We start from the raw sequence: 13,097 nt of genomic DNA on the forward strand, positions 1-13,097 counted from the left end.
TGTGACTAATTAGACTGTAAGCTCTTTGAAGCAATTCTTCCACTGTGTCTTGTACAGCACCAGGCAGTCTGTACTAAACTAGCAATAACAATAGTTTTGAGGCAGCTGCTCTTGATCCCACGAAATCACAGCAGAAATCTATGAGCTAACAATGGCTAGTAGAATTAGTTACTAGTTCGGAGCAGAGTCAATTAATCTTGGGGAAACCTACCTTGTATTTATTAATTATTATTATATAAAGGCAGCTCCATTAGTCTTGCAACAAGACTTTAAAATTCCAACTAATTCTTTAACATTAAAGTCCATCCTAGAACAGATATATCATGATGTCTCTGCTTCCTCTGTACTTAGCTTCACTTTTTGCTATAAAAGGATTACCTTTTAGTCTTTAGCAATGTTAGCATGCTTGACAATGCACTGCTTTACGACATACCTCGATGACAACCGCATGTGGCAATTCTGGATACATAACTCCTCACTTGTTGTTCTGGTACAATTGTCAAGAGTACATTAGTATCTGTGCCACATGTATAATTTCACAACAGGTGATAAAACAAGATTTTACAATGAAACGTTATGGAATATTTAAAATGTGTGTGACTCAGGAGCCTAAAACATTTTGACTCAATGTTTTTCCATGAGATTTTTATCCTCAGTCATGAAATAGGAATCTGAAAATACTGTTTTTTCCACACAAGGACTGAAGTTCATAATTTCTACAGCCAGTGGAAAAAAATCAGTTTTGTAATCAAATAGCATTTATTTAAAACAAAAATTTTCCATTAAAATTTCATTTCCTTCAAAATTTTCCAGTTTTAGTTTGAAAAACCTCAAACTGAATATTTTTTTGGTTTTTCATTGAAAAACAGAAACATTCCATTGAACATTTTGAAAAAAAGACTATTTTATTTCTTTCAAAAATTTTCACAGAAAATACTGGCCCTCGCTGTTCTCACTTTTCCTCCCACATACATTAGAGTTACTTTTAAATTAACATACAAACTGGGTTTTGTTTGTTTGTTTTAAAAAGAAAATTCAAATTTACAAAACCGCTGCCAATTAGCCAAACCTTAATTTTGTAAATTTATTTAGGAAAAAAATTAACATGAGCAAATGAGAATATTTCAGTGTTACAACAGAATATATGTGTCTAGCAATTGTCAAATAATTTGATTTTTAAATACAAAATAACCACATGAACACCTAATATACAGGTTTCATCTGAATACATATTTATTAGATAAATATTAGGTTGTCACATCATCTAACTACATACAGTTTTGCAAGACTAAAAATCACAATTATTTTTTCTGACCAGTTTAAAGTATGAAATGATTGCATTGTACTGTACATACAATGTACAAACAAAGACAATGGCCATTTTTGCATGTTACTTCAGATTGTACTTTTTTTTTTAATTCTCCTCTGATCATGATATCAAAAATTGTACAAAGTATGAATTTGGTTACAATTTTTTTAAATCCCCTTATTTTCTTCATTATTTCTGTAGCACCCTAAAAATACACAGGTGATAGACTAGTACACTTAAGCTAATTATTACATGTAGGTAAAACAAAAACAAAACAAACAAAAAATTCTTTCCACAAAGGGTCAGAGTATATTACAGAAGTGAAAGTGAAACAAATGCTGAGACTTCACAAACGCTAACGAACAGGATTCATTTTCCACATAAGATGGCGCTTCAAGCTTTTTTTTTTTTCCTGCAAAATAAAAACAATGCACATTCCAAGGAAAATGAATACATTTCTGTTAACATGTCTCTATTCATCATTTACATATGTACAGATGTCCCTTGAGTCTCCACTGCAGACATCGGTGTGTATCTGTCAGTCCTATAATAATGTCTTGGCAGACTGTAGATCGTTGTGGGTTCTTTCCCAGATGAGCTTCCATAAGGAAACAATTTTTAAAAACCAAAAAGCAGATTAAAACACTACTGGGAATTTGATATAATAATTAACCTTTAAAGGAAAATAACTGTGATTATCCTATTTGGTAGGTCTTTCCCTACATTTTAACATTATGGCAGTGAACAGATTAAAAATTATCCGTATTTTCATTTAGAAGTTTTTTCACATTGAATCTATTGTACAGTACCTGACGTCAGCTGACGAACAGTCTTGAAAATGTCTCAAATTTCTGACAGTTTGATGATGGCTAAAAATCCTAGTGTCACTTTTTCTTAGGAACCAAGTGTTTCTGTAGGCTTAAAATATCCATTTAATTCTCTGTTATTAATGTACGAAGTAGAAAACCACCGCAACCACATTGCCATTCTCTGTGGGATTTTCTGTTTATGTTTCCCAACAGGTACCTCTACATGATACAGTTAGACGACTACCAATTAGCAATAGATTGATTCTTAACGTATCTGGTTTGAAAAGCGTAGACTCATTTTAATAGATGAATCATTTCAGGTGGCTAATTTAGCCAGCTGCTCGAGCAACAATAGGGTAGAGCAATTAAATAATCATTAACAAAATCAATTACAGAATCCGAGCAACCAATTCCAACTCAGAGTGAGAAGTGTTCTTTATTCCAAGATCTATGACTAAAAACCCCCAAATACCTAAAGGCAATACAAAGTCAGTTTATCATTATCTGCCCATGCAAATGACTTCAACACCTACATAAATGATGCAGCAAAAATACAGGGGGAAAACTACTACAGTAAAACCGGCTACAAAACACATTGGTAACTGAAGGATGGTCTTTCCTACTAATTGCGTGAGAGTGGCACCACACCACAACCACGTCACCATGTATTATACCAAGATCTCTTTAACATTCTGCAGAGATCCTCTACATGTGGTCAAGTCTAGAGAAGAAAAAGACAGTTCTAAGCAGAATAAAACATACTGTAATGTTTCCCTCCCCACCCACCAACACACTTATGTGTTAGACAGCTCCAGTCTCAAAGGCTGGAGGAACAGAAGAGTGATATACATATTGTATCTTATATACTTGCTGCTTGCCTTAATGCATGTTTACTTGTTTTCAGGGCTGGCTTTAGGGGTTCTGCTGATGTAGGCAAAATGTCTGCCACTAACCAGCCCATAATCACCCACACAAGTCAATGAAGATTATTTTTTGCCCCAGGAAATTATTATTCACTTTGCATGGCAGAGCTGGAACCTGATTACCCAGGTACTGCCTGATGTATCAATTCATTTGAGAAATGGATATGAAAGTTGGGCTAATTTATCAAAGAAAAAAATGCTCCCTCATTCTGTTAAAGAACCCTACTTTGTTTTTTTTTTTAAAGGACCCATTTTTTTTTCCAGACAAGGTATTTAAAAACACCAGCAAAAGGATAACCAGATGATGAAAATGTTGAATATTATCAAAGACGATACTAAAATATTCACAAAGATATTTACAATAGCAATTCTTAAAATAATTGATTTTGCATAATGAACAGCGCCTTTTAAAAAAACGTAAAACAGGAAAAATATAAGGGTGGGAACACCTCTACATAAAATGTTTGACAAATTCAATACGCCTATTGGAAAATAAAAGAACTAAACCGCCATTTCCTTTAATATCTACAGCAAGGTGCTGCGGACTAGCATATATATATATCACGATGCATGTACAGCAGTAGTGGGAAATGTTAACAAAAAATACGCAAAGAATTTACAAATATTGACTTTGGTGAGGAAAGCAAATCCAGAACTGTAAGCACGTGTCATGCCATTTACAGCATTGCAAACTAAAAGGGAAATGGGGGAGGAGGGATTACATATTCAAACAGACAAAAAAAATCCTAACAAAATTCCATCTGGCACTTTAAGTTTAAAACATATTGTTCAGAACAACTAAGGGACTATTTGTTGGGATGTGGTGGTCAAATTTGCTTTTGTAATAAAGAAAGCAATAACTGTACAGTGGGCAAAAGCTGAAATGTCGCACCACGAGGGCAAAGTTGGCACACATGCACTTTTTACACAGCTACTGTACATAATTTATGAGAGCGCGAGAGCGAGTGCACAAAAATGGGCACCGAAGCAGTAGGAAGCTCATGCAGGAGAAGCAACCACACGAGAAGCACAGATCACAAGGGCAAGACAGTGATTGTGGCAGCAGGGTCTGTTGAGGGCAGTAGTAACCTACCAACAATTACTTATTCTCCCCATGCCCATCCTTCTTGAAAAATAAAACCTCCTGGGCTGCTAAAGAGTTAAAAAAACAGGGCAGAAAAAGGCTTAATTACGTGTAACAGTCTTGTAAACAAAACACAAAGCAAAACAAAAGAGAAGCTCTAAGGTGTCTGTCCAATTTCAATGCTCCTTTCAAGCTCTTAAAAAAAAAAACAAAAAAATGCCAAGAGTGATGTTACTCTATCCATCCGGCATGGAGCTCTTCCCTGCCTTCATCCAGCTTGTCCTGCTAGGCATTGTGCAGTACAGAGGATCTAATGACAGAGACTGAACACACTGAAGGCTCTGGGAGATAGAAAACTTTTTACACTTCCTCCCCGCTCTTTTTCTGCTTTGTATGGATATATGGGATAAAAATAATCATGTCAACAATTGGATAACGACACAGTTACAAATGGTAGTGATTGGAAATCCTCTCCCCCCCCCCCCAAAAAAACCAAAACAAATTTAAAGGTTTTTTTCTGAGTCTGTGTGTCTAAGCAGAGGGATCCCTTGCAAACAGGTGTCGCAGATTCCTACGCTTTATAAACACAAACACACACTGTCTGCAGCCTGGAGATTCTCAGGGCTCCTCTACTGAAGACAAACACTAGTTATGCAGATGTCTCCCTTTGATGCATTTCTTTCCGACTTTTGATTTTTATTGTATTATTTGTGCTTTTTGGTGATTTAGATGTTTGTTTGTTTTCCTTTATGTGTGTGGCCAATACAATTTGTCCAACACAAATCTGCAGTTGAGGGGGGAAGGAGGGAAAGCAGGGGAAGGGTTTCAAAAAAATGGAAGAACACACGTTGGAAGGACATTCTGAGACCAGTCAATTAGGACAGTTCCATTCTTTTGCCTTTTGTTTCCTTGCCAAGATCGGTTCTTGCCAGTATACTTCACACTATGTGTATCATAGAACTCTCTCCCTATAGGATTAACAATGAACGGGGTTTCCATTAGCTGCACTATTGTCTATGCTTTGTTATGACAGGTAGCGGCAGTCTACGAGATCACTGCATTTCTTTCTTTTTTCCCCCTCGCCTTGCTTTCAGAGTCAGTGAAGCTGACAAAACCAGTTCTGAGATGAAGAAAGCAGGGAGTGCACCATTCGATCGAGTCTGAGTTTGTTGGTTTTTTTGTGGAAAGGGAGTGTGAAGATTCCTCTTTGTGCAGCTACCCACGTGCGGACAAGTGAGGGAGTGGGGAAAATACATAGGGTTTCAGTTGTTCTCAAAGAGAGAGAGAAGGTCATCATTGCTATTGCTTGGCAAGTCGGGAGGATCCAGGTACGAAAGCAGCTCATCTGGATTTGTGAGTTCTGGAAGCAGCTACAAAATATAAAGTTAAAAGGAAAATTAAAGGTAATGGAAACAGATTGGCAGAACGAGGGATTAAAAACTGCACATACCTGGAAACTGACTGTAATGTATCTACATCAGAACAAATCCAAAGCATAAACAGGAAATTAAGATGGTGTAATGTCAAGATTTTTTGGCCACTTCATAGAGTATAAGGCTAGAAGGAACCGCTGTGATCATCTAGTCTGAGCTCTTGACTGGGAAAGTCTGTATAACCCACTTTTGGCATAAGAATTGCAGTCATCCCAGTACTGTGTCAATTACAGTCTCAAGGCCAACATCCTTAACATGAATTCCTTTTGTGTAGGGCAAAGTGAGTTTATTCCATGGGTTACAATTTATTCCCTGGCTGGTGATATTTGCAAAGGTTTTTCTTGCCCATGTATATGGCTTTCTCATAGGGAGCACTCATAAAAGTTATACGCAAATACATACTCTAAATATGCACTAAGTTTGATCAACAATTATCGCTCAGCTTTAAGTAGGCAAAGTAGGATTATGCATATCTGCATGGAAAGATGAATCGGCAGCAGTATCTTATGGGTGACCCAAGCTGGGTTAATGACTCAGAGGCACTATACCCCTGTCTGACAGCAGAGTGCACTCACTATTCGCTATAGCTTTTGAAGAGTAACTGCAGAAATATTTTGAGATATATTCCCACTGACATAATGCTTCAAACAGGGAAAATTTCTTCTTCAAAATTCCATTCAGATCCCTTTTTGGTCTGACATATATACAGGAATCCTAACTACTCAGTTTCACAACCAGTGACATTTTGCAGTTTATTCTGCTCCTAACACTTTCTTGGTAAAAAGCAAAAATGACAAATTTAAACTGTGGCAGTGAAAAGGAGTATGTAATAAGCACTTTTTATATTCAAAATTCTTTTAGTGCCAAAATAAAAAATATGGATTACTTCAACAAATGAAATAGCAGCTCAGATGCACACTTGTAGTTGCTATGTGTTTATCCAATGCTGCAAAACTAAAAGCTAGACTTTAATATATTACACTTTGTATATTAACATTACACTAATATATTTTTAGTATTCTTATGCAAATACAGTTTTCATTCCCTAACTTTAAACAGGTAAATTTATATTGCAATATTTTAAAAATGAAATGTAAACATAATCTCTAAGTTTTATGAGAAAAACAAAGATTGTATTTTTTGTATTTGCTTTTTAAAAGTATGATTGCGATGATTAAAAAAGTTGCATCTCCCAGAGGAAATAATTGTTATTGTTCTTAACAATATCTACCTTCTATTCAGGAACATGCATTAAATGTAAAAAAAGCATTGTCACCACAAAGACTACTGGGCAATGACATGCAACCCTTCCATACATTAGTATAATTTGCATTACAGTTCTGTATAGTTGGCCATGTTCAGAACTGCGGCCCCACCGTGCAAAGCGCTGTACAGAGTACAAGGCAGCCCCCACTCTCAAGACCTTACAGTTAATTAATGATAAAGAATTAACGTAATGTTATTGAGGCTCACTGTATGCATTTTTTTGCAAGGGTGGATTTAAACAATCTCTCCCTCCACTATCCCGCAAGCCATACTTTTCCAAGTTTGGGGGGTGCATTTAAAATAAAGAAGCAGTTGTAAAAGATCAGGGAGTCGTTAGTATGTGGCCGAAACCAAGCAGTTATACCTGTGTGGCCCTCCGTGAATTACTGTGTAAACATAATCTGTTTAGTTATTTGTGCCAGTTATTAGGTATCTTGGCACACTGTCTGAGCTTGTAAAAAGAAGACTTCTGAAAACTAGAGTGTCTTGAATTGCTGTATAAACACAAGAACAGATCTACATCTATATCTGGATAATGTAGATCTTTGTACAGAAGAGAAATTCTCATGTTATGGGAATCATCATACTGAGCCACACTGAAGCAGATTATTCTGCCCAACAACGAGTACACCATGCTAGATTACTACCCATTGCACATTTTGAAGTTATCTTTTAGTTCACTGATAACACTGCATGGCATTTTTATCCAATCGTTACTTCATAACATGTTCACTGAAGACTAAAGTCATCACCTAATGAACTCAAAGAACTCCCACTGAACATTCTGCAGTATTTGTCTCATTACCTAGGTAAAGCAATTTCAGGGCCTCTTCAAGAATCCAACATGATTCTATCGGTGATAACCATCTCTATCTATCCAGATTTCTACACTATGATTATCCCCAAAGAATGAGTGCTTCAACCAAAAGAGCATTCTCTACGTTACCTAAACATGTGTATGAGAAGGAGCCTAGCTGTTTATGTGACCCATTAACACTATTTGAATGTGGTCTTTAATGGCTTTGTTCAGTAGCTGCCCCTCAAAGTGCATCCCCCAACGGCGTAAGTGAGCTTGCTACGAATGATAGCAGAATCTGGCTCACAGTAAGTTCATGTCTATATTAGCACTTATGTGGGCAAAACTTTTGTCGCTCAGGATGTGAAAAAACACCCCCCAGAGCGACATACATTTTGCCAGCATAAGTGCTCATGTGCACAGCACTATGTTGGCAGGAGACGCTCTCCCATTGACATAGCTACCGCTGCTCGTTGAGCTGGTTTTATTATGTCAATGGCAGAGCTCCCTCCCGTCGGCATAATGTGGCTACAGGAGCGCTCTTACAGTAGCACCCGTATCAGTACAGCTGTGCCGCTGTAAGCTTGTAAGTGTAGACATGGCCTTAGAAACTGACCTGCCTAGAACTTTCATAGTTATTAAAGGAGGAATGACCAGAATGACTTGGGTCATCCTGTTTCCCCTACTTCCACCCTTCCTCCTTTTGTATGGTTATTTAAAGACACGGTGCTGTTCTGTGACAGAGAACATTTAAAAGCACGAGCAATAAATACATGTGCAAGACTGCAGCACAACAGTAAGCACTTCTTTGGAAGTTATAATCACACCATGTATTGAGTTCACAATAGAGACTGAAAATATGAGGATAGGAGCAAGGTATTCAAAACCAAACCAAACCAAACCAAACCAAACCCTAGCATTAAGAAATGTATGTTCGAAGAAGTGCTTGGCTAACCAAAAGGATTCCTGGAGACAGATAAACTAACTCCTTAACCTTGTTTGAAAGAGAGGATTACGATTTGCCTTAAAACAGCATACAGAAGTAACTCAGGATTCAGTCATGAGCTGCCTTAAGCAACCAAACAGGGAAGTAAAGGGACAAAAGGCATTCTCTTAGCTTGCTCCCCTGCAGTGGAACCCTCAGGGCTGGTCAGTGCATAGTGAGGGAGAGCAGCCATTGCAGGGCTGCTACTGCACAGGTGGGTGTGGGTGGAGATAAGCTTTCACCCAGACACCAGTTAGCATGGAAAGGGATGGTAAAGGATGCCAGGCTGGCGCAGATTACTATGTCCTAGGAGCAAGGGGGGAAGCAGGCTCTGAATTGTGACTCTCTCAGTACAATTCAGTCCATTCACCTGGGGAGGGCAACTGTGCCCTGCCCCTGACTCAGGGCCTGTGGTAACTTCAGGATCTAGCCCTTAATATGCAGGCTCACCAGTCCAAAGAAGAAAAACAAATCAGATGCTTAAATGATCTGGTGTCTTGAGAAAAGCTTGGCCCCATGGAAACACCCTCACTAGAAAGAAGATACGGCTTGCGTGTCATTCAGCTGCTTACAACAGAAAGGTTTTCTCAGCAAGCCAAGAGTGCCTATCATCTCAGCTTCAGTGATTACGTTCATGTAACTGCATGAAACGATGACATGTGCTGTGAAAGCTGTTTCCCCTTCCCTCTCCCTGCCCTCCCCCGCCATCTCTCAGAAATGTAAAGCACATTCCAAGGCAGGCAGATGATAGTATGACACAAACTTACATCCAGTGAGGGCTCCGGCATGTCAGATGCTCCCTGTCCACCAGCCTGACCTTCTAAGGCTGAGGAGGGGTTAAAAGTCAGGTCACTGTGTGGATGGTTGCTAGAAGCGGCCTGTGGTGGCTGCCGGGACTGCTGGGTAGGAGGACCACTGTGATGTAATGGCTGCCCTGACTGGCTGCTGGGGTGAGGTACGTGCAAACCTTGCTGCATGGAACTATGGGATTGATCAGTGCTGCCAGGATGAGGGATCTGCGAAGGAGGAAAAAAGCAGGAAAAGAAAGTGAGGCCACAAGGTACAGTGCTCAAGGTGTTTGAAGAAAATGAAATTCCTCAACTGAATGTTAAAACAAAACAAAAAAAAAAAGCCATCAGAAAAGAGAATCCCATATCCCAATATCAGAGGAAATGTTTGTCTCTTTAAAGGTTTTCCGCAAAGGGGAGAGGGCACTGAATTTGTGCTATTTATTTGCTTCTTCATGATGGGTAAACAAAGCCTTAAACGTGAGAAAAGAGCAGGGTAGGAAGGTTCTGCTTATTTCTTTACATTAATAATCCAGGTATGGTTGACCCTGTTTTTCCTGGAAGTGTCTATGGATGACTGGAGAAATAGTAGGTGACATCAAAGAAGCTAGTCAAGGGAAACCTGCTTAACCGAGAAGACAAGTGATCGTTATTCAGACTATTTTGGTTAAGTAGGCAATATTAACAACACTTTATTCCATTCTGGTTATTACTTTATTAAAAACACCTGGCAGAAAACCTTTCTTTGTCAGGGACCTCTGTCCTTCAGTTAAAGGCTGAGAAAGTTCCCAGTCCACCTCTGAGTCACCCAAGAACTCCTCTTTCAAAATCCGAGAGGGTGAGGACTTGCCAGTCCTGACATTTCTATGTGCAAAAAAATTCCAACCCCCCAAATTAAACAAATATTCAAAACTCTGTTATTGGGGTGGTGGGGAATGGTCTTCTGTTCTTCAATTCACATCATAAAGAAGCAATCAAAGGGCACAAAGCCCTATTTCCCCCCTTCCTTTCCATGCTACCTTTAATGTTGGAGTGTTCCTGGGAATTTGATCTTGGTGCCATGAGAAAAAAAGTGCATGAATGTTCATGGAACCAATGTGTTCACGTTAATTGGGTAGATGGATAAGCAAATGTGAACATTTTTTGAGGAATGCTACATATTGCCACAAAGTAGAGCTGAAATAAAAGAGCAAATGCAAACAACAGCATGAAAACAATCCAACACAAACCAACAAAAGCCAGCAAAACTCTGTCAGAATTGACCCTTTCACTTCAAAGGGAATTGTCAGGTTATTTAGCTGGAACATTTTAATTTTGGAAAGTAAAAGGGAGGTTTATTATAAAAGCCTATGTTAATAGAAATATTTTACAACAGTCAAAAATATAACTGAAACCAGTCATTTTTATTCAAATATTTGTCTACAATTCTGTATTTTAATTTCCAGTGGACCTGACTGTCATTTACACAGAGGGCCCTTTACAATACTCTGGCTATGTAAATGGTGCTGAAAGTGGGTGTAACTGTAATTTAGGTCTCTTTATATTGCCAGAATAGTGCAAAGGAGCCTTAAGCCTTGTCAACACAAAATTGCACTCCTTTAATTATACCGGTATAGTTAAAGTGGTGTAACCCACTCTAGTGTGGGCTTTTGTTATGCCAGTATAGTTATTCCCATACAGGAAGGGGAATAAGCTCTATACTAGTTATAAAGCACCTTTATGCCAGTATAATTGTGTCCACAGTAAGGGTTCTACTGGTATAACTAGATCAGTAAAAAAAAAAAATTCACACCCCTCACTGATGTAGTGATACAAGTACAGGCCTTATTGTAAATGAGTGTCAAAGCTAATAAAGTTATGAAATGCAAGAGAAATTGGATAGTCAGTGTATCTCTAACAAAGTGAGTAAATGTACACCAGAAGTCGGGAAAAGTAAGCTAGAATTTTTTAAAAAATATTTATTTTTAATAATTCAAAGTAGTGTTGATAAAATGGGAAAGAAGATTTTTTTTTAAAAAATATGATTATCTTGGACTCCTGTTTAATTTATGCCATTTAATCCGAAAAAGCACAACAGTATGAGTATGCTGGAATAATTGCTAGAAATTTATAAAACCAATTATTTAAACCAAGAGTCATTCTTATGTTCTCAGACAGACACACTTCAAAGCAGAGAAATATTTTAGGCAATATGTGAACACCACTGTTGACAAATGATATTTCTGGCTAGTCAAATAAATATTTTGATGCCTGAGCTAGTTACTGGATGGACAATGATCGTTCATAACAACATCAAAGGATAGGGAATCCAAAAAAGCTGCATTATACACCAATGTCTAACTCTACATTTGAGTGTTGTTTATAAGGTGAACTTGTGTCTCAGACAGACATTTGGGCTTTAAATCCACCTTATTTAGTGTATTATTTACCATAAAATCCCATAAAAACTACCCGTGAAAAAAAGCCCATGAGGATGCAAAAGCAGGATGCAGCATTTCTAAACATCACTCAGACATCTTTAATTTCTTCATATCCCTATCCTTGTATCTTAAAGACACGAATCCACATTATAAAAAAGCTGGATGCACAGTCTAACAAAACTGCTTTTGTTTTACAGCGTGGCATACACACCAAAGACATCTAAGACCACAAACTTTTCTGGGTTTTTGTACTCCTATAACTTAAGATGGAGATATACACAATCTATACAATAGCAGTTTATACCAGAAATAGGGATGCAAGCCCCTTTTCCAATTTAATGTCACAAAATGGCACTGACCACATTTATAAGACTGACACTAAGTTCTAGAAATCTTGATATGAAGTACACCTGCTTAGCTTGAACATGCCAGCCAAAACCTAATATTCCTTTGACCTCATTAGAAAACTGATGGTGGGAAAAGGACTAAGAGGTAAATTCGGCAGCCCATCTTTGGATCTCACTGCAGAGAGTTACAGTGCTGCTAAATGTACGGTATTAATCTGGGTACCACGTTCATATGGAACTCTTCTTCTCCTCTGCTTTTCAGAGCAATAGGCTTGAAATGAGTCTGAAATCTCCTCCTCCTTAAAACTTATTTGCAACCTCTGAAATGTTATGAAAATATATAAATATGAAGAAATTGCACCTACTATGTTGCAGTCTTATCTTACATCTGTATAGAGCCTTTCCCACCACGGAATACCAAAACACTTTATAATCTAGGGGTTTATTTCTCCTCTCGTAGCCACACGCTGGATTGGGGATTGATTTTCTCTTCTTGCTACATAGGTGGAACACCACTGTTGACAATGATATTTCTGATGATCGAATTCACTGTTACCAGAATCTGTCTATGTCTCACCACACACATTTCCTGGAGCGATCTACATTGTGTGTGAAGAAGGATCAAGTTTCACTAGTTTCCCCTCTATGCAGGCTACTCTATATAGTCCATTAAGGGATTACTTGCAACTTCCTCTGAAGTATCCGGCATTCATTGGTCAATGTTAGTTAGATACAGGACACTGGCCTAGATGGCCATTGGTATGGCAATTTTATATTTCTATATTCTCAGTGAATAGCAGAATAATAAACAAGCTATCTGTATAGCGCTAAAGGTAAACAGCATACACAAACTACTCAATGACCATTTTTTATGTTAATACATCTCTTATCATGCAGTGTGTTACTTAGTTATTTTAATGTATTGATGTCCAGTTCA

General features: G+C 38.0%; 1 protein-coding gene across 13 annotated transcripts in view; it reads right to left on the minus strand.

Moving 5' to 3' along the window:
* Nucleotides 1-1,209: 1,209 nt before the first annotated feature.
* The window catches only part of LOC112112062 (zinc finger MIZ domain-containing protein 1), a 504,548-nt gene continuing 492,660 nt past the window's right edge, over nucleotides 1,210-13,097 (minus strand). For 11 of the 13 annotated variants that reach the window (XM_024207775.2, XM_024207776.2, XM_024207786.2 and 8 more), the window contains 2 exons: nucleotides 9,373-9,621; nucleotides 1,210-5,495 (listed from right to left, as the gene is read on the minus strand). In XM_024207775.2, coding sequence (XP_024063543.1) covers nucleotides 5,388-5,495; nucleotides 9,373-9,621 — 357 coding nt within the window. In that variant the 3' untranslated portion in view covers nucleotides 1,210-5,387. The remainder of the gene's footprint in view (nucleotides 5,496-9,372; nucleotides 9,622-13,097) is intronic. The other 2 variants (XM_024207784.2, XM_024207783.2) reach the window with 1 other exon arrangement.

The sequence above is a fragment of the Terrapene carolina genome, unplaced genomic scaffold, assembly GCF_002925995.2.
Source record: "Terrapene carolina triunguis isolate 2854851 unplaced genomic scaffold, T_m_triunguis-2.0 Scaffold148, whole genome shotgun sequence".
NCBI classification, from domain to species: domain Eukaryota; kingdom Metazoa; phylum Chordata; order Testudines; family Emydidae; genus Terrapene; species Terrapene triunguis.